Source organism: Bubalus kerabau, chromosome 1 (assembly GCF_029407905.1).
Source record: "Bubalus kerabau isolate K-KA32 ecotype Philippines breed swamp buffalo chromosome 1, PCC_UOA_SB_1v2, whole genome shotgun sequence".
Classification (NCBI taxonomy): Eukaryota; Metazoa; Chordata; class Mammalia; order Artiodactyla; family Bovidae; genus Bubalus; species Bubalus kerabau.
This window is the reverse complement of record NC_073624.1, coordinates 71322282-71345432: the sequence shown is the minus strand read 5'-3', so window position 1 is coordinate 71345432 and position 23151 is coordinate 71322282. Positions and strand designations below refer to the sequence as shown.

Here is a 23151-nt window from a genome sequence, read left to right as displayed (position 1 = left end):
CTTTAAATTTTTTCATCTTTTATTTTTATAAAAGGTTATCTGCTTTGTTTCCGTTAATTCACAGCAGTTCTTTGCACACTGTAGTATTATTCTCTTGTAGGCTTTAGATTTTCTAAAACCTACATCTGACTTTTAACTTTGTATACAGTTCCTTTAACAGAAATACTTGATGTAATCAAACACATTAATTTTCACACTATGTTCTGTGATCCCTTAGTCACAGATACTATCCAAATTATCTTATTGAAGTGGGTTACTAATGTTATATATCATGGTCAAGAATCTACACAAGCCAAATCCACATTTTTTTAAAAACAAAGTTTTACTGCAACACACCATATCCATATGTTTACACAATGTTTACTGCTACTTTTAAGCTGTATCAGCAGTTATAGTTGAGTCAGAGACCCTATGGCCTATAAAGATAAAAATACTTATTATATGTTGTGTTGTGATAGTTGCTCAGTCATGTCTTGACTCTTCATGACCCCATGGACTGTAGCCCGCCTGGTTTCTCTGTCTATGGGGCTTCTTCAAGGCAGGCAAGAACACTGGAGTGGGTTGCCATGCCCTCCTCCAGGGGATCTTCCCAACCCATGGATTGAACCCAGGTCTCCTGCATTGCAGGTGGATTCTCTACCAGCTAAGCTAAAGAGTATTGAACTATGGGTATGGAAAACACCTGTTAATTTTTATAAATTAATTTTATATTATATAGTATTGCTGAATTCTCTTAGTTCTAGTCTCTTGTCTTTGGATTTTATGAAGACAGTATTATTATCTGCAAATAGTGTATTTTATTTCTTTTTAAAATTTCTAATCTTATTTAGTTTGATTCAAAAATTTTCAATTACATGTTTGCTACAGATTCTAGACTTATAGGCTTTATCAAGTTAGGACAATTCCCTTTTATTCTTAGTTTTTTGAGAGTCTTTCCATATAGTAGATGCTAATTACAATTTTTTTTTTTGCATTTTTAATACAATAATATTAAGTAATAAACTATCATTTGGCAATTTATGACATACTGCTATATTGTATTTCTCACATTTTACAGTGAACAAATACTTAAACTTTTCATGTTTTAATATTTGGGTTTCCTATAAAACTGGCTGATTCAGTGAAGAATGGGACTCAATTGTATTTCTGTGTGTATCTCTGGTATAGTACCTTCACTTACCAATATTTACTACATGTGTATAATGTGTAAAGTATTATATAATAATGTTTTCTCTTACAAAAGCAAGTAACTATAGCTGTTTAAAATAAAACTAGTACTGTGCTAGCAGATAGGAATGAAGACAATAAAAGAAAATATTAATATGTAGTTTTATCTCTTAGGTGAGTATCAGTAATTTTAAGTTGAAAAGGTCTCTCAATCCTTGAAATTCAAGGGACTTTTATATTAACCCACAAGCAGTTCTGCAACCTCAAAAGTTATTTAAAGCTGTAACAAGTATACAACTATACAACTATCTAAAGATAAGCTAGAAAAAAAAAATAGTAGTTCTAATCTAAACACTAAATGTGAATATTCACAAAGAAAATATTCCTAACTTCTAAAAACTAAACACATCAAGAAATCTACATGATTCTACCATGTGTTTTTTAGTATCTCCCTAAAATAATTTCTACTCTTGTATTACATCCAACTAAGTGGAATAAAAATAAAATGTAATTAATATACTTGGGCATATTCCCACAAAAAATTTAAATAAACTTCACAGAAGATAAAAAGGACAGAGAATAACTCAGTAAAGGTATATTTTAGTTCTGAAGGAAATTAAGTGGCAGGCTGTTCTCTTTTATTAGCTAGGTTGGTTAACAATGACTAAATTATCATAAATTTAAGAACCGTTATTTTAAGGATTTCAAAACACAAATTCACAATCTTTAATCAGAAAATCTGAAATTCCAAAAGCTTTGAAAACTTAAAAAATTCTCCATGATTCCCTTAAGGGCAATCTAAACTGACCTGATATGAGTTATTTATACTCCTTATTTATCCTGCTTTGTGTGAATACTTAATGAATACTAATGTGCTTAACTATGAGTCTCCCTGGACGTTACAGAAATAGTAAAATAGTAAGTGGCACATGTGACACATTACTTCTCAAATGTCTACAAAGTCAAAATATTGAAATACAACTAGCCCTAAGTGTTTCTGATAATGAAATGTGGATCTGAAAATCCTAAAACCCTTAAAAATACTTCCTGCCATGCAGCATGTTACCTTTTCACTCTGTTGTTTCTGTTACTGTGTGGAAACTTTTTAGTTTGGTATAGTCCCTTTTGTCTATTGCTTTTGTTGCTAGTGTTTTTGCTGTCATATTCAATATATCACTGCCAAGACCAATGTAATGCTTTATAGATTCAGGTCTTGTTTTTAAATCTTTAAATAACATATCTGATAAGAGGTTAATATTCAAAATATCAATATATAAGAAACTCATTACAATTCAACAGCAAAACCCTCAAATAACCAGATTTACAAATGGGTCTAGGGTTTGTTTGAACAGACACTTCTGCAAAGAAGGCACACAAACACGTAATAAGTATGTTAAAAAGATGCTCAATATCAGAAATCACTGGGAAATGCAAATCATACCACAATGAGATACCACCTCACACCTGTTAGGATGTTTATTACCAAAAGAACAAAAGAAAATGAGAGCCAGCAAGGATGTGGGGAAACTGGAACCCTTGTAAACTGCTGCAGTGTAAAATGGTATAGGCACTACAAAAACAGTAAGCAGGTTCCTCAAAAAATTAGAACTAGAACTATCACATGATCCAGAAATCTCACTTTTGGGTATACATACAAAGGAAATGAAATCAGTATCTTGAAGAGGCATCTGCACTCCAAAGTTCAGAAAATAGTAGTATAATTTAAAATAGTAGTATAATTTAAAATAGCCCAGATGATGGAAACAACCTGAATGTTTGTTGATGGATAAATGGATAAAGAAAATATACAAAGGACTTTTATTCAGCCTTGAAAAAGGAACGAAATCATGCCATATTTGATAACATGGATGAACCTAAGGGACAGTATGCTTGGTAGTGGGTTAGTTGCTACATTGTGTCTGATTCTTTATGGCCCCATGGTCTGTAGCCTCACCAGGCCTTCTCTGTCCATAGGATTATCCAGGCAAGAATATTAGAGTGGATTGCCATTTTCTTCTCTAAGGGATCTTCCCAACCCAGGAATCAAACCCATGTGTCCTGCACTGGCAGGCAGATTCTTTACCACTGAGCCATCAGGGAAGCCCTTGTTACTCTTAAGCCCTGCAAAGAATGATCTTATTCCTATAGACATCCAGCCCAATGGCTTTGTTAATAGCATGGACTGTATTTAAATAATGCAAAAATCAGAAGAATTGAAATTTTGCAAAGGATAATATAAGCAGGCTATACAATACAGAGATAATCGTATTTCACTTCATGAAAGTTATCAAAGACTAGATTTTTTTCAAAAAGCGATAAGCCCATATGACTGAGGATAATATGTCCAGTAAAGTAAGACAATTCTTAGAAAGACAATATTGTGTGATTTCACTTATATGAGGCTATGCAAACTAGTCAAACTCATAGAAACAGAGAGCAGAATGGAGATTCCCAGGGGCTGAAGGGAAAAATGAGGAATTACTGTTCAACAGGACTAAAGATTGCTACACGATGAATAAATTCTAGAGATCTTCTGTAGAACAATGTACCTACAGTTAACAATACTGCAAGTGCACACACTTAAAACTTTGTTAAGCAGACAGATATAAAGTTTTGTTTTTTTACCATAATTTAAAAAATTTTAATAGAAGATTTCTAATTTTTTCATTGCTCATTTACCATCAAAATAAAACTCTTCTATCTCTACTTGTGCTTTTATACTCTATTTATTTAAATAAATAAAAGTATTACTTTCACATCAGATTCATTTTGATAAAGAATATTCTTTTAACAGACACTTTAAAAAAAATCACAAAAAGCTTGAAAAATATTAAACAAAATGTTTAAATAGTGATTTGATTGTATTAGTGCACCATTACATTTATAACATTTCTACATTATTTAAAAGAAATTAGTATTGGAAAGCTTTTAAATTACAGCATATTAATTTAGGTGCAAGTTTAGACAACTCCTATACTGAGAATAAAACACTAAAGTATTAAAAAGTTAAATATATTTGGAATATATAATTATGTTCTTCTATCATTCTGTATTATCTGAAATCAAAGCTTCAAAATCATGTATTAAGCCATAAAAGGTGAGAGCACTTACTTAGGAGTAGACGGACCCCTTGGCCATGTTCCATCTTCATTTTTCTGTTCTATCACTAACACCTGCAAATAAGACAATAACAGTGTTTTTTCTTAACGCCGAAGTTAAAATAGCTTAAGAAGATTAGCTGTATATGCTAAATATCTAAACTAACTCTGCAGTGACTTATATGACACAGTAGACAAGGTGAAGAGGAATTTGCACTTTGATTTCAAAGCGGGTCAAGGGAGATAGAGAGACCTTGAATATAAGACGTCGGCAATGACAGAAAGAAAGAAGGTAACAAACTATAAGGAAAATCATTGGTTCTATGACTTAAAGCATTAAAAAAGTTTAAACCAAGTTGATAGAAGTTCTTTGAATCTAGGGAGTATGTTTTCTGTTTGTTGCTTGTAAAAGTACTGTGCAAAAAACAGATGCTCAATAAATGGTTATAGTTGTTCTTAAACATACTGATATATGATCTCAGTCAACTATTGTTATGCAAATACTGAGGAACAGATACAAAGACAGTTCCAAATTACAGATTATATATGATTTGTCTGGGGTTTGATCTGAGAGAATAACATTGAAACATGTATATTATCATATGTGAAACAGATCACCAGTCCAGGTTCGATGCATGAGACGGGGTGCTCAGGGCTGGTGCACTGGGATGACCCTGAGGGATGGGACGGGGAGGGAGGTGGGAGGGGGGTTCAGGATGGGGAACAAATGTAAACCCATGGCTGGTTCATGTCAATGTATGGCAAAAACCACTACAATATTATAAAGTAATTAGCCTCCAATTAAAATAAATAAATTTAAAATTAAAAAAAAGAAAAGAAATTTGTCCTTATTTACATTATCACTGTATAAATTAGAAAATCTTTTACGATATAAATGATAGAACCATGTATGAGAATCAGACTGCAGTTCCCTATTGCAGCATAGTTAGGGTAGACACAAATCACCTCTAACAAATGAAAGGTACAGGCTGAGGTGAACTATATTTTAAAATAAAACCCCAGAATCTTTTTTCATTATCTTTCAATCTAAAATAGAAGGCTCTCTTCTAGTTTTTAGTAGGGGTAAGTCTGTGCAAAGAAGAAAAACCAAAATAATTAACAAAAGAAATAAGTGATCTCTACAAGTTAGTATCTAAATTTCCACAGGAAAACTATAATATATAAAATATGCCTGGAAGCAAATTCAAGGCATTAAAAATTCGCATATATTCTACACTACATTTTTATTAACTCTTTTAAAGTTGCAATTTTGTTACCTGTTCTATATATTCTTAGTAATATACTTCTTTATTGATAAAATAATTAAAAAAATTTTTATTTGGAGGATAACTGCTTTACAATGTTGTGCTGGTTTCTGCAGTATAACAATGTGAATGAGTCATAAGAAGGGGACGTATGTATACTTAGCAATATACTTTTGTGGACTATGGGTTTCAGGCAATTTCTAAGTTGGCATTTGGATATTAACCATGTAAAAATGTAAGCCTGATTCAGAATACATATACAAATGAAATATTGATTTAAAAAATTCATGGAACCATGTTGTTGATGAAGAAGTGAAGTCGCTCAGTCGTGTCCGACTCTTTGTTGTTGATAAAATATGCTAGTTAAAACACTAATGTTATCTTTGTGTGTGGTGTGTTAGTTGCTCAGTCGTGTCTGACCCTCTACAACCAATCTGTATGTAGCGCACAAGGCTCCTCTGTCCATGGGATTTTCCAGGCAAGAACATTGGAGTGGGTTGCCATTTCCTCCTCCAGGGGATGTTCCCAACCCAGAGATCGAACTCGCATCTCCTATGTCTCCTGCATTGCAAGCAGATTCCTTAACCACTGAGCTATTGGGGAAGCCAAAGTTACCTTTAAAAAAGTTATCTGTAAAAACTTAATTATTTCCTGTAAACAAAAAGCACATGTGAGGAACTTCCCTGATGGTCCGGTGGTTAAGACTCCGTGCCCTTGGTGCAGGGAGCACATGTTCGATCTCTGGGTGGGGAACTAAGATCTTACAAGCCATACAGCTTGACCAGAAAACAAAAAACAAACTCCCAAAACACACATGAAGTATAGGTAATATATTAAGAACAGTGCACTGTTTATCTGCCATCCTGACACCTCCCTGATCATATTCCTCTCCCTAACTACCACAGGCAATTAACCATTATGCTCAATTCCTGGTTTAAGATGATACAGTCATATATTTACATAGTTTTACATGTTTATAAAGTTGAGTTTGCTGAGTAATTTTTAACTTCTGAAGGAAGGATTTCCTGTGCTACAACTTATAACTGTACAGACATCTAAGTAAAAATTATACTTTATTAAAAAACATATACACATAAACTTTGTCTCTGCTGCTGCTACTAAGTCACTTCAGTTGTGTCCGACTCTGTGCGACCCCATAGACGGCAACCTACCAGGCTCCCCCGTCCCTGGGATTTTCCAGGCAAGAACACTGGAGTGGGTTGCCATTTCCTTCTCCAATGCATGAAAGTGAAAAGTGAAAATGAAGTCGCTCAGTTGTGTCTGACCCTCAGCGACCCCATGGACTGCAGCCTTCCAGGCTCCTCCGTCCATGGGATTTTCCAGGCAAGAGTACTGGAGTCGGTGCCTTTGCCTTTTCTGAACTTAGTCTCTAGCAGCACTTAAATCAGCTGTAAAGCAAAAGAGTTTAGCTATAGAAAATGTCAAAGGTATATATTTAGTATCTTTGCTTACAGTTTGTTTTTTAAAGGAAGATCCTAAAGCTGAAGAATCAAAAAAATATTTAAAGTTTAACTGTAACTTTTAATCCCAAGCAGTATTTTAAATTCCTTTTGTCTTTACAATTAATGTTGAATGCCATCAGAAATGCTAAAACTCATTTCCTTACTCAAATGTATCATTTTCTGAATAAAATTTTCATCATTTATGGTTAAAACCTTAACTCAAAATGAAAATATTTTAAAAAAGATTTTAAGATTTAATTAAATTGAACATACACATACAAGAAAGAGAGGTAAAGACCATCTATTTTGAGCGGTAAACTCTTCAATAATGTATCTTTGTTTCACTTTCTAATGAGGATACTTTCTATTTCAGTAAGAAAAAAAAATTGTTTTAAGTCTAAGATAGTGTTCAGTTCATTCATCATCATTCAGAAAATAACTGGTCAAAAATCTAGACAATTTCATGCATTTTCTCTGAACCATTTCTATTTCAAAAGATCAAATGTCTCTAAAGATATTCTATAAGAATGTTTAATAAGATATTTAGTCTTATTAAAATAATTCTGTCATCTTCATTCTGATAGATGCATTCCTATCAAGAATATCAAATTACTTAAATTCTCTAAGCCTCAGTCTAATATACATGACAAGGAGAATTATAGCCATTACACAGACTCAATTATTGAAAAGATTTAAGAAATAATCCTACATATTTAAACTGTATTCCCTGGAGCAACCTCATGGCCTGATGGATGGTAACCTCTTTCTACTGGAAGAGAGAAAGTTGGATGGATAAGGAAGGGAGTGTCGAATAGCCAGTAGTTCCAAATGTCTCAATCAGCTTCAACTGGGTAACTCCTTTAAATTAGAATACATGTTAGATTTTGTAAGATTTTACTTAAGAATATAATGGCTAAAATAAGTGTGAAAATCACTGTTTTACAGCTTAGGACAATATTTGATTATAGTAGGAACAATTTCCACCACATATCAATTTTAAATTAACATAGAACAAAGCAAAAACTTCCATATATTGGAGCAGCAGGCTCTGTGTTAGGTATTAAAATATAGGTCCTATTTAGGACACAAAATCCAACCAAAACAAGGACTTCATAGTTTAGCCAGGGAGCTTAATATATAAATAACCGAAGTTCACAATGAATGATACAAGCTTCCCTGGTGGCTCAGACAATGAAGAATCCGCCTGCAATGCGAGAAACCTGGGTTCGATCCCTGGGTTGAGAAGATCCACTAGAGGAGGGCATGGCCCCACTCAAGTATTTTTGCCTGGGGAATCCCATGGACAGAGGAGCCTGGCGGGCTACAGTCCATGGGGTCATAAAGAGTCGGACATGACTGATCAACTAAGCACAGCAAAGTATACAATGAATGATACAAGACATACATGTAAATCATTATGGAAGTTAAGGGAGAAATTTTTTCTCCAAAGTAAAAAAAAATTCTATGCCTTAGTTAGATACTGAGATAAACAGATCATGAAAGGCTGAAGAAATGATCTGACATTGGGATTGGAAGGATGGATAATCTGATCTGGTTAGAGTACATGATAGGATGGGAAGCTTCATTTCAGTATTTGGATGTTTAAAAAGAATTTTATTTTGGATGAATACAGGGAATGGGGAGAACGATACAATGGGCAGATGAAACAACATATATCAAAGAACAAGAGAATGGAACACCATAACAGGCTTAAAGACTATAAGTAGTTCAGTTAGGTTTTGTTAGGAATACAAATCAAAAGACAAGATTAATCAAAAGATGCTGGAAGAATAAGGTAAATGGATAAACCATGACTTGCATGCTATGTTAAGGTGCTGAGACTTTATTCTACAATTGTTAAGGAGCCAGGGAAGATTAGTGGAAAGGAAATAATAAGGTTTACATTTTAGAAAGGGTATTCTGGCAGAAATATGGAAGGTTGAGAATGGACATGAAAAGACTGGAAGCAGCGGGATTTGTTAAAACATTACTGAAAAATAAGGGCTGGAAATGGAATAGAGATTAATTAAAGAGAGAGTTGGAAGGAAGAATCAGTAAGACTTGCTGATTGTGTCTAGAAATCTTCATTTCTCAACACATTCGTTTGTTTGGATTACATCATATAGTCTTTCATTTGTTTGGATTATATCATAAAGAAAGACCAAACTGGGGGTTGACCCCTTCTAACAGGTATTGGCAAACTACAATTCACTTAACTCACTGACTGCTTTTGAAAATCAAGTTTGTTGGAACATAGCCATATCCATTTTCTACATATTGTTTACCATTACTTTCTTGCTACTACAATGGCAAAGTTGTGCTCATGACAGAGATCATATAGACCGCTGAAACAAAAATATTTATTACTTGATCCTTTACAAAAAGTATGTTGATCCCTTATTGTATTAGTTATTTGTCAATGGAAAATAATTTATTTTTAAAAAGTCAGTTATTCTCAAGCTCAAGGAGAGAAGAAGTTATAATTAGTGTATAATTAGTGACCAGCAGGGAAAAGAGAACAGATGAGTTAGAAAAGAGGAAATCAGAGATAGTAGAACCCATTGTAGAGTGTCAGGATAGCCATAAAGTTTATGAATCTCAAAAGCTTCATGGATAGTATGCTTAAAATAAACAGCGTTGCTAAACAATACCTGTCCTTGGTATAAACCAGCATCCTGAATGGTGCTGTCTGGTTTATTCAGTGGTTCAAATGTATTACTCATGTATTTGTTCCACAATCTGGTCTCCTTTTCATCTGGAATATTGAAGATTTTTCTTATTTCCTTTTCAATTGTATCTAGACATAAGGAGGAAAGATATGTAAATATAATAAATATTTAATAATGTACACACAGAGATAAGTGCTCACTAGCATAAAAATCCTAAATTTAAAATACTGATAATAATAAGAGAAGATAAACAAATATGCAGGAAATATATAAAACAATCAAGTTTTTGAGACTGGGTATACTTTTTAGGAACAAAATGATAATTGTAACTCTGACAGATAATTACTTGGAGAAATTAATATCTCAAAGGTAAGAGTTCAATCACGTAATACTAAAATATAGTTTACATTATACAGGGTGCACTTTAACTTCTTATACATTATAAAATTAATGTATTTTCTGATGATGTGTTGGTGTTAGAAATTAAAGTATGATTCAGAGGTGCCACAGGATGAAATTTCGTTACAACAAAATCAATTTAAGAATAATTTATATTAAGCTGAATATAATTTACAGTTTAAATAGCTAACTGAAATTAAATAGAATATGGAGACACACAAAAAAGTGCCATCTTTGAAGAGAGGTTGGTCAAAAATCTCTTGATTCCAAGGTAAAACCAGGTATCTTTCTTATTTCTAAACCAATTACCTGAGTGGGAGAAGTCTTTTTTAAAAACCCACAGCAGTTTATCTGCTGTAAAGTAAGATATAGGAGTATCTACATGTTTGAGAGTTATTAAGTTTTGGTACCATATTTAGATGAATCTTTAAAGTATTTTTAAACATTGTCAATAACTCACCTAACTTAGATTTCAAGAAAGTTACACTTAAAATATTTTATAACATATGAAGAAATATAAAATATCTTTTAGAATACTTGATTAATTTTGGACAAAACATTATTTGTAAAATACTAAGTCTAACAATACATGTTCTCTTAAAAAATAAAAGCCACACCTAACCTACATAATCAAACTTAGTTCAATAGCACTGTTTATGTTCTACTTAGCTTTTAATCCTCTTTAACAGTCTTACAGTGGAAGACAGTTTAATTAAGGCATTCATTACAAGGTAAACATTAAAGTGTACTTCAAAACTTAGAGCAAACTAGCCAGAAGATTTAAAAAATTACATCAAATAACTGTAAGTATATTATTAAAACTACTTTGTATTTTGGCAGCACTGATTTTATACCTGAAGTGTAAATCCATATAGAGAAATGCACAAATCGTCAGTATATAATGATGAAATTCAAAAGTGGATACACCCATGTAAGCAGTACAAAAAACAGAAAATTACCTAGGAAGGAGGCTACAGGAAGAAGTCAAGGAAGGGAGGTTATTTTTCTATAAAAATGAATACTTGTTTCCTGAATGAAGAAATAAATATTGCTCATTGCAAAAATACATAAAATACAAATAAAATGTTCACCTAGAGATAACCACTGTTACCATGTTGATATTTTTTCTTCTAGGCATTTTTCCTATTCAGTTCAGTTCAGTTCAGTCGCTCAGTCATGTCTGACTCTTTGTGACCCCATGAATCGCAGCACGCCAAGCCTCCCTGTCCATCACCAACTCCTGGAGTTCACTCAGACTCACGTCCATCGAGTCAGTGATGCCATCCAGCCATCTCATCCTCTGTTGTCCCTTTCTTCTCCTGCCCCCCAATCCTTCCCAGCCTCAGAGTGTTTTCCAATGAGTCAACTCTTCGCATGAGGTGGCCAAAATACTGGAGTTTCAGCTTTAGCATCATTCCTTCCAAAGAAATCCCAGGGCTGATCTCCTTCAGAATGGACTGGTTGGATCTCCCTGCAGTCCAAGGGACTCTCAAAAGTCTTCTACAACACCACAGTTTAAAAGCATCAATTCTTCGTCGCTCAGCTTTCTTCAAAGTCCAACTCTCACATCCATACATGACCACAGGAAAAACCATAGCCTTGACTAGACGGACCTTTTTTGGCAAAGTAATGTCTCTGCTTTTGAATATGCTATCTAGGTTGGTCATAACTTTTCTTCCAAGGAGTAAGCGTCTTTTAATTTCATGGCTGCAGTCACCATCTGCAGTGATTTTGGAGCCCCCCCAAATAAAGTCTGACACTGTTTCCACTGTTTCCCCATCTGTTTGCCATTAAGTGATGGGACTAGATGCCATAATCTTCGTTTTCTGAAGTTGATTAATACATACATATTTATATGCATAATATGTACAAGTAATATGGAAATGTCCTCTTGATTTTGAGAAGGGTAATGCAAAGGCCCTGAGATGGGGACGTATTTGGCATGTTTTAGAACACCAAGGTGCACCAATGTAGCTGAAGTGGAATTTTGTTGTTGTTCAGTTGCTAAGTTGTGTCTGACTCTTTGTGACTCCATGGACTATAGCCCACCAGGCTCCACTGTCTATGGGATTTCCCAGGAAAAAATACTGGAGTGGACTGCCACTTCCTTCTCCAGGGAATCTTCCCCACCCAGGGATCTCCTGCATTGGTAGGCAGATTCTTTACCACTGAACTACTAGGGAAGCCTGAAGTGGAATGAGCAAGATGAAAAGGTCAAGGTACTAATTGTAGGATCATACAGAATTTAGGTAGTTATGAAAGCATTCTACTTTATCTGATTTTATCTGATTAAGAAGAGAACTCACTGAGGGGTTGTGAGTAGAGAAGTGGCATGTTCCAACTGACATTTTAAATGCTCACTTTTACTGCTAGTAAAGAACAAACTAAAGAATGTCAAGGATGGGAGACTAGGCTACTACAGAAATCCAATCACGGTGATAACAGTGGAAGCAACATTAAGCTGTCAGACTGAGAACAGATTCTAAGGAATGCTTAGAAGTTATGTTGCCAGATTATGTAGGTGAGAAATGCAAGGGAATCAGAATGATACCAAGGATTTTAGCTTAAGCAATCAGAAGTGCTAGTGATGATTACTCAGACAGGGAAAAATAACAGAGTAGTAGGTTTTAGGGGGAAGAAGAAGAATTTAGTTTCAGACATGTTATCCTCAGATTTTCATCAGACACAGATGATGATATGGAATGGATGAAACTGGAATTAAGGGAGAATTTGGGTAGGAGATATAAGATATCAATATATAGAAAGGATTAAAAGCCAGGGTAAAACATTAAGGAAAAGAATGGAGATCCAAGGACTAAGTATATCACACTGCTGTTTTGAGGTCAGAAACACGAAGAGCATCTAACAAATGACTGAGAAGTTGCAGCCAGTGAGAACTTGTGCGCTGGCAGCCATGTGAAGAGAAAATATTTCTAGGTGGAAAAGTAAATAAGTATGTAAATTTTTGCTGGCATGCTAAGATATGCAGAGTACATCATGCAAAATGCTGGACTGGATGACGCACAAGCTGGAATCAAGATTGCTGGGAGAAATATCAATAACCTCAGATATGCATATGATACCATCCTTATGGCAGAAAGTGAAGAACTAAGGAGCCTCTTGATGAAAGTGAAAGAGGAGAGTGAAAAAGTTGGCTTAAAACTCAACATTCAGAAAACTAAAATCATGACATCCGGTCCCATCACTTCATGGAAAATAGACAGGGCAACAGTGCAAACAGTGAGAGATTTTATTTTCTTGGGCTCCAAAATCACTGTAGATGGTGACTGTAGCCATGAAATCAAAAGATGCTTGTTCCTTGGAAGAAAAGTTATGACCAACCTAGACAGCATATTCAAAAGCAGAGACATTACTTTGCCAACAAAGGTCCGTCTAGACAGGCTATGGTTATTCCAGTAGTCATATATGGATGTGAGAGTTGGACTATAAAGAGAGCTGAGCACTGGTATTGATGCTTTTGGACTGTGGTGTTGGAGAGTCCTTGAGAGTCCCTTGGACTGCAAGGAGAGCCAACCAGTCCATTCTAAAGGAAATCACCCTGAATATTCATTGGAAGGACTGATGCTGAAGCTGAAACTCCAATACTTTGGCCACCTGATGCAAAGAACTGACTCACTGGAAAAGACCCTGATGCTGGGAAAGATTGAAGGTGGTAGGAGAAGGGACGGCAGAGGATGAGAGAATTGAATGGCATCACCAACTCAATGGACACGAGTTTGAGTAAGCTCTGTGAGCCGGAGATGGACAGGGAAGCCTGGTGTGCTGCAGTCCATCGGGTCACAAAGAGTCAGACATGACTGAGCAACTGAACTGAACTAAGACAATGAAGACTTTAACCACTGGATTTATTAATGTAGAAGTAATTAGAGACCATCACAGAAGTATAATCAAGGGAGTGATAGGTCTGATCTAGTGAGTTTGAGGGAGAAGGCAATGGCACCCCACTCCAGTACTCTTGCCTGGAAAATCCTATGGACGGAGGAGCCTGGTAGGCTGCAGTCCATGGGGTCGCAAAGAGTCGGATAGGACTGAGCGACTTCACTTTCACTTTTCACTTTCATGCATTGCAGAAGGAAATGGCAACCCACTCCAGTATTCTTGCCTGGAGAATCCCAGGGACGGGGGAGCCTGATGGGCTGCCATCTATGGGGTCGCACAGAGTCGGACACGACTGAAGCGACTTAGCAGCAGCAGCAGTGAGTTTGAGAGAGAATAAGAGCAGAAGAAGTGGTAGTCAGAAAGCAGTTTGCTTAAAATGATATATGGCAAGTGCAGTTGTAGATAATGTCAGCCTAGGGTATATTTATGGGAACTGGTGATTGAGTCTGAGGTGCAGATCAAGGTCACCAGAATGAGAATGTCAAGGTACTGAGATGATGTGCATATTTCTATATATATTAATCTGACAATATTAGGCAGTTAATGAAAAGGATAAAGAGATAAAAAAGTATTAACACAGAAAACATAAATAAAATTACTGTGACAAACATTTTTTTAAATAAGAAAGTTAAGCAATTCTATTAATAAATTTTAAAACAAATCACCTTTCAAATTTTATAATAAAATTATTTTTCAGTGGTATTGAGAATAAATAAAAACATATTCTATCTTTCTTATTGAAACATCTTCAATATCTAATATATCAATTTAGGGAGAAAAATATTAAAAGGCAGAGTATTTTGGTCCTGAATATGGTAAATTATTTAGATCCTACTTATGGCTGTCATCATTTTTATTATAAATCAATGCAGGCATTATTAGCTGAAAATGGAACATTTTATTAATTTGGTAAAAGCCGAAAACAAGTGCTTATATTTTTTAATTCTGTTTGTATAATTTGTATGCTGTAGTCAATTCTAAAGGAAATCAGTCCTAGACAGTCATTGGAAGGACTGATGTTGAAGTTGAAGCTCCAATACTTTGGCCACCTGATGTGAAGAACTGACTCACTGGGAAGGACCCTGATGCTGGGAAAAACGAGGCAGGAGAAGGGGACAACAGAGGATGAGATGGTTGGATGGCATCACTGACTCAATGGCCATGAGTTTGAGCTACCTTCGGGAGTTGGTGATGGACAGGGAAGCCAGGCATGCTGCAATCCATGGGGTCGCAAAGAGTCACACACAACTAAGTGACTGAACTGAGCTGATATTGCATATCATACACATAGCTATTTTGATCCTTTTTAGACAGATTGAGAAAAAAACATTCAGGGAAAAAAATATACATCTCATATTTCCTTTCTTATCAAATTCTTTATTGCTTCAAAACTCACTTGCTCTAGAAAAACAAAATCAATCCAATTAACACTTGTACAGATTGTGTAAAGCAGCAAATTAAGAGGTGAGACTCTGATATAAAAGGTCTAGTTAAGGAGTCAAAATACTGGCTCTATTACCTGGTACCAGGGTGAATCTTTGTAAATTACCTTATCTTTCTAACCCTAGGTGTCATCACCTTTAAGATGAGGGTATAGTAATGTTGAGGTTTAAATAAGAAATTTCCTACAAAGTGCCTAAAACATAGGAAAGTGAAAGTGAAAGTGAAGTCACTCAGTCGTGTCCGACTCTTTGCGACCCCACGGACTGTGCCTATCAGGCTCCTCCATCCATGGGATTTTCCAGGCAAGAGTGCTGGAGTGGATTGCCATTGCCTTCTCCAGGGGATCCTCCCGACCCAGGGATCGAACCCAGGTCTCACAGGAAGTACTCAGTAATTGCTAACTACTATGATAATTATAACCATGAAGTTTCTAAAATTCCTTACTTAATTTTAATTTCTGCAAAACTTTCGCTTAGAAAGCAAACATGTTCTAATACAGATTTTCAAATTTTTAAAACTAGGACCTATGGTAAGGAGCTGTGACCCAGTTTACACATATATGTAGATAGTTTGTATTCTGATATTTTCCATTCTCTTTATCCCCCAATGTTTAATGACCACAAAAGTACAGATAACATAGTTTGAAAAAATCATTCCAATACAGTAAGAAGTGTCAGCTATATAAAAAATTTACTCATATACAATTTTAAGGCATATACCCAAAATATGTAGCATTTTAAAGTATTAGTAAATTTAAACTATGCAAATTAAAATCTATTAAATCATAAACTTTTTGAAGCAGAGATTCTTTACAAATAATCTCCTTGATAATTCTTGGTGGTGGTGGTGGTTTAGTCACTAAGTTGTGCCTGACTCTCATGACCCCATGGACTGTAGCCTGCAGGTTTCTCTGTCCATAGGATTCTCCAGGCAAGAATACTGGAGTGGGTTGCGTTACCAAGTACCTAATGTAAAGACACTGAAATACTGTTTTGAGTTCAGAAATTAAAACTGAGATCTTCATATAATGAGTTTTAAAACATTTTTTCAGTAAACTGATGTTCTAAAATAAGACTTTTATTGCCTCATATAATTTACATGTAATTTTCCTACAGAAATGAGGTAAGGAACAAAGAAAATAAAGAAAAACAAAAGAAACTTTAAAATAACTAGAAAACATTATTTACACCAAGCATTTAAGAGGTAGTTTATTTATATTCCAATTGGCTGTAAATTTCAGACATTGAGTCTCTGAATTAATTTTAATAGATAATCTTTGTTGGGTACAGATTCTTAGTGTGCACATTTTGATATCATGATTAATGCAATTTCATAAATTATATTTAAAATTTTCAGTTTTCAGGATGTAGCAATGTTTTACTTTCCTGAATATGTTCCCAAAACCGAGAAGCACAAAAGTACTTTATCCACTATAATGTAATAAAAAAGACATTTATATGGAGTTTCTCACATTTTAAGCGCTCTTTTAGAAAGATGACTGTATGAGTTTATTGAAATTGCATCTCAACTTATAAATGTTTTAGCTAAATAAAGAGAGGGAGAATAAAAAATTCATACATAATATATGGTAGAAACATTAGGATTAACCAAGCATTAGGTACTAAAGAATGGTACTACTTCATGAAAATTATGGGTTAAAAGTATTTTCTTGCAGTGAAATGGCTCAGTGGTGAAAGTCAAATGTACCTATGAAATTCAGAAATATTTTATTAACCTGGTCTTCACTTCATTTTGGAACAAAACAAGATACAAAGAATTTATACCAGGTCTATTGGAACTATTGCTTGACTGAATATAATTTGAAGGTTCTTTTTATAAACCAAATATAGAAGTATAGATATATTGAGCTTAATGGTGTTTTTATTTTTTATTGTCATTTACTTCTATTTTATTTGCTTAGGAAATTACAAATTGTCACTTTTTATAAAATCTACACTATGGAGTTAATATGTACTTTTCTGAATATTTCTATTCTGTTTTTAATGCATTTTAATTATGTGAATTAGTAAAATAATGACCCTAAATGTATCAGTTCACTTCAGTTCAGTCGCTCAGTCATGTCTGACTCTTTGCGATGCCATGAATCAGCACGCCAGGCCTCCCTGTGTATCACCAACTCCTGGAGTTCACTCAGACTCACGTCCATCGAGTCAGTGATGCCATCCAGCCATCTTATCCTCTGTTGTCCCCTTCTCCTCCTGCCCCCAATCCCTCTCAGCATCAGAGTCTTTTCCAAAGAGTCAACTCTTCACATGAGGTGACCAAAGTATTGGAGTTTCAGTTTTAACATCATTCCTTCCAAAGAAATCCCAGGGCTGATCTCCTTCAGAATGGACTGGTTGGATCTTCTTGCAGTCCAAGGGACTCTCAAGAGTCTTCTCCAACACCACAGTTCAAAAGCATCAATTCTTCGGCGCTCAGCTTTCTTCACAGTCCAACTCTCACATCCATACATGACCACTGGAAAAACCATAGCCTTCACTAGACAAACCTTTGTTGGCAAAGTAATGTCTCTGCTTTTCAATATGCTATCTAGGTTGGTCATAATTTTCCTTCCAAGGAGTAAGCATCTTTTAATTTCATGGCTACAGTCACCATCTGCAGTGATTTTGGAGCCCCCCAAAATAAAGTCTGACACTGTTTCCACTATTTCCCCATCTGTTTGCCATGAAGTGATGGGACCAGATGCCATGAATTTTCTGAATGTTGAGCTTTAAGTCAACTTTTTCACTCTCCTCTTTCACTCTCATCAAGAGGCTTTTTAGTTCCTCTTCCCTTTCTGCCATAAGGGTGGTGTCATCTGCATATCTGAGGTGATTGATATTTCTCCCGGCAATCTTGATTCCAGCTTGTGCTTCTTCCAGCCCAGCGTTTCTCATGACGTACTCTGCATAGAAGTTAAATAAGCAGGGTAACAATATACAGCCTTGACGTAGTCCTTTTCCTCTTTGGAACCAGTCTGTTGTTTCATGTCCAGTTCTAACTGTTGCTTCCTGACCTGCATACAGATTTCTCAAGAGGCAGGTCAGGTGGTCTGGTATTCCCGTCTCTTTCAGAATTTTCCACAGTTTATTCTGATCCACACAGTCAAAGGCTTTGGCACAGTCAATAAAGCAGAAATAGATATTTTTCTGGAACTCTTGCTTTTTCGATGATCCAAAGGATGTTGACAATTTGATCTCTGGTTCCTCTGCCTTTTCTAAAATCAGGTTGAACATCTGGAAGTTCACGGTTCATGTACTGCTGAAGCCTGGCTTGGAGAATTTTGAGCATTACTTTACTAGCGTGTGAGATGAGTGCAACTGTGTGGTAGTTTGAGCATTCTTTGGCATTGCCTTTCTTTGGTAATGGAATGAAAACCACATATATATTTGAAAGTGGATGTTGTTCTTTTAGTTCAAATTGTATAAATATGGATTTTTCCATGTGTACTTGTAAAGATCTTACGTAAAGTTTCATAAACGTACTTAATTGAGTTTGTACAAACATTGTTTTCAGCTGTGTGGCATATACTCATTGATTTCTGTCATTTACACATATACTGCACATATCTCTAGAAACTATGTTTTGAAACGTATATTGCTTTCCTAAGAACATAAATGTCTGACTCTGCTTTAGAACAAATTGTGCTATTTTAGTGTAGTTTTATAATATGCTCCCACCATGTCCTTCAAATACCATTTTAAAGATTATTTAAAACATTCTGCATGAAAATAGCATTAAAGTATTTAAGAAATAAAATAAATAAAATAAAGTGCATCTAATGACTGATTTCAACAAGGAAAGTTATATAGGTGTAATTCATAAATTTGCTAATCTCGCTTTCTTGCTGAATTCTACATTAAGTATTACGTCCTTCTCCAGTGACCATTTACATTTTACAACAAGATCAATGTTATTACCAATAATTTTCTTTTCTAAGAACTTTATTTGAAAATAACTACTATTTATAATTTTTATTTTCAGTTTTGTCATCAAAAAGTACTGCAATTGTTAGTAAATGCATAACCATGTATATACAAAGCATTTTATTCAATATATTCCTTTTTAAAATTGAAGTATAATTGGCATGCAGTATTATATTAGTATTAGGTGTGTGAAATAATGGTTTAAAATTTATATCATCAATAATTTATCAACTGTTGATCCATCAACCAGCATACAAAGTTAAAAAATTTTTTTCCTTTGTGATGAGAACTTTTAAAATTTACTTTTTGGCCACTTTCAAATTTGCAATATAATATTACTGATTACAGTCACCATGCTGTACATGAAAGCCTCATGATTTATTTTATAACCAGAAGTTTATACCTCTTAATTTCCTTCACCCATTTCACCCAACCCCCAAGCCCCACTCATCTGGCAGCCAGTCTGTTCTTTGAATCTATGAGCTTTGTTTTGTTTATTCAATACTTCCTTGATCTATAACTAAAATGTAGCTTTTAAGCAGAATTTAAAAAATTTACATATATTTTAACATACATGTATTTGTGTAGATAGGTAAATATATGGGCTTCCTTAGTGGCTCAGACAGTAGATATATAAACATATGTAGATATATAAATATATAGATGGAGTTAGGCACACATATTTGATACTATAATTCTGTAACCTACTCATTATATTAAAAAAAAATCAGTGAGTCATAATAATGCTAAGCCCACTACCTTACTAGCTATTTAATTGTATTTGGACTCCCAAGAATTAGAGAAAAAACAAATTAAGTCATTTTTCATGCTAAGAAGGGTAAATTATTATTATTAAAAAGTACATTACCTGACAAAGTTTTACCTAAGCAAGTATTTAAAGTTCTACATTAATTTATAATTCATGTTATAAACATGATATTTATTTTCAAATGCAATTAAAACTATAATTATTTGATTTTTTAAAAAGTAAAATGGCACAAATATTAAACTCATCTAATAATGTAAAGTACATCTAGAAATGATAAACAGTTCAACTTTAAGCTATGACATATTATATCAAGCTTGGAAATCTATAATATCTAAGGATAAACCTTTAAAATGGTTTTCATCTTAGTAGCATAGAGCAAACAGAATTTTAAATAAATTTTGAATAGCAATGGTTTAACAAAGAAACAGGATCTTGCATTACCTATTGTGTCAGCTTTGCTAAATCTTCGTGTTACAACATTGTTCATGTTTCCATTTTCACAGAGCTTCAATTCTGTGAGATATACTTCTACTTTGCAGTGTTTTACAAACATACCCTGTTCAACCACCTAGAAAACAAAACAAACTAGTGTCAGCTATAGCTTGATATATCTTACTGTTTTGAATAACATATCTCTAAAAAGACTTTAGAAAAAGCAGATGTCCAGTGAAAAAACCATAACTATTAAAACTCATTAATATAAAAGATACTGGATAGCTGAAAAAGAGAGGAACATTTTTGGAAATATTAATATTTAACAGAATATGAACAATCATGATACAAATATTAACAGACAGTATAGTAAGGCATTCTACTACTCTATGGAGATACTTTGGTATACTATAAATAATGAATACACTTAGTATTTATGATGAGAAAGTGCATGCAAAGTGTAAATATGGTTCGGATTAAAGATACAGACATACTTTATCTTTTAGCACTTGATCTCAAGCAAAAAACCTTTAAAAACCACTTTAAGTTTTTTATAATTTCAGCTAGCAACAGCTATAATAACACTCTGTATGTTAAAATAAATCTTTTAAAATGGTAACTCCAAATTACTGTTGCCAAAATATTCAGCTATGCCCTGTAATTGATATGTTAGTTTTCCATCCTAAGATGACTTTGTTTGACCTTTAAATGCACACTGAGTAGTTCCAGGCAACAAATGAAAGGGGAAAAAAAGTTGCTAAACATGCAAGCAATAAAGCAGAAAGAGAAGAAATGTATATATTAGGGTCACCTTTTTAATAAGTATATTTCCTTTTGATCTTCTAAAGGTTAACTGTAGGATTTCAATCATGAACACTGTTTCTGAAAATAGTAATCAGCCTGATACGTGATACATTAGACAAATATGGCAAAAGGGAGGCTCCAAATGACTGTTGTACTCACTTGCTTAGCATCAATTCAGTAAGGGACTCAGAATTTGTCTTTCACTTGCAGGGAAGTTGTTTCAGCTCAAAAAGTTCAAAGGTAGTTTGCTAGCATTTAAAATGTCTAATTCAATGCTAATTTTTATGATACTTTATTATATATATTCTCCTAATCATACTTGTTACATTTCTAAAGTAATAGTGTGCGATTCTGTAATGAACGCATTATATAAACTAGTATATTACTGTCTAAACCAGAACTAATTTGTTTTATATCATATGTGAAGTTAAGCATGAAGCAAAGGATATTACATTATTTATAAGATTAATGGAGCTATAAAGCTAAGAATCAAATATTCCTAACAATCAGAAATTTCTGCTCTGGGACTCAATATTCGAGTAAGAATATAAGTTAGTTACTAATCATCAGTAGGTTCCAAACTGAGGTACTCACAGGCCTCATTTTATGCAGGGGGTGGGGGGTGGGGGAGGAAATTCTAACAGTAGAGCAGGTAATGGGATAAGTAAACAGGATAAAATTAAAAAAAAAAAGAGAAAACCGTCCATTATGATTTACATTGAGGTATGTATTCTCTAAGTAAGCAGTTTCCTTTCCTGGAAAGACTCAGGTGATTTAACTGTCAGAAGCTCACTGTCAACAATAAACAAACATTAATTCCCTATTTCACTACTATATACAACACAGATATCAACAAGGATCTATGGTATAGCACAGGAAACTCGACTCAATATTCTGTGATAATCTACATGAAAAAAGAATCTAAATAAGGATGAATACATAGACATGTATAACTGACTCATACTGCTATACACCCCAAACTAACGTAACTCTGTAAATCAACTATACTCCAATAAACTAAAATTTAAAAAAAATTAAGAGTACTTCAAAACACACTCTTTATTAGGGTTCAGAATTTTTTCATTTTTTTCTTTTCTCCAACATCTTACAGTGATAATTAGCACTACTCAGAATACTATTACTGTACTTAGAAGATATTTTACTGTTTCCAAAAGCAGTATATTAAAAAGCAGTTTTTTAAAGCAAGATATGAATTTGTCCTCCAACAATTTTTATTTGATAGAATCATACTACATGAATGATTAAAGACTGAATACAATAGCACTGCATCAGAGAAAAATAATTAGCATATTTATATATTAGTGTCATAATATGTATATTATTTGTTCATTTAGTAACTCCTTTATATTTGTGTATATAAAGTATCCTATCTTCATTAAAAATGTTTGTGCTGAAAATAACCTTTAAAATGATGGCTATTAAGACTGTAATAGGAAGAAACAGGCTTATAAAATACCAGATACAAAGTTACATTTATCTAGTTACTATAACCATTAAAATACACATTTGAAATAAGACAGAAAGGTGAATTTTCAGAAATAACAGTTATGTTTCAGAATTAGAGATGACAGCTAAAATGTTTTTTTCCTAGGTGAATTATAATATTTTTCTACATCAGAGATAAAGAGCAAGCACAAGATGAAATCTATGCTTGGATTCTATTAATTCATGGCCACAATGAAGGTCAACTTTCTTTACTAAGTTAGTTAGGGAAATACAAGTTAAAGCTGAATTAAACATAATTTCCATTTGTTCATTTTGCTTTGAATACTAGTGGGCAATCTGACTAACG

General features: G+C 34.0%; 1 protein-coding gene across 3 annotated transcripts in view; it reads right to left on the bottom strand.

Moving 5' to 3' along the window:
- The window catches only part of USP15 (ubiquitin specific peptidase 15), a 136246-nt gene that overhangs the window by 61358 nt on the left and 51737 nt on the right, over positions 1-23151 (bottom strand). For all 3 annotated transcript variants that reach the window (XM_055579238.1, XM_055579240.1, XM_055579244.1), the window contains exons 4-6: positions 20544-20670; positions 9645-9790; positions 4279-4340 (exon numbers count right to left, since the gene is read on the bottom strand). In XM_055579238.1, coding sequence (XP_055435213.1) covers positions 4279-4340; positions 9645-9790; positions 20544-20670 — 335 coding nt within the window. The remainder of the gene's footprint in view (positions 1-4278; positions 4341-9644; positions 9791-20543; positions 20671-23151) is intronic.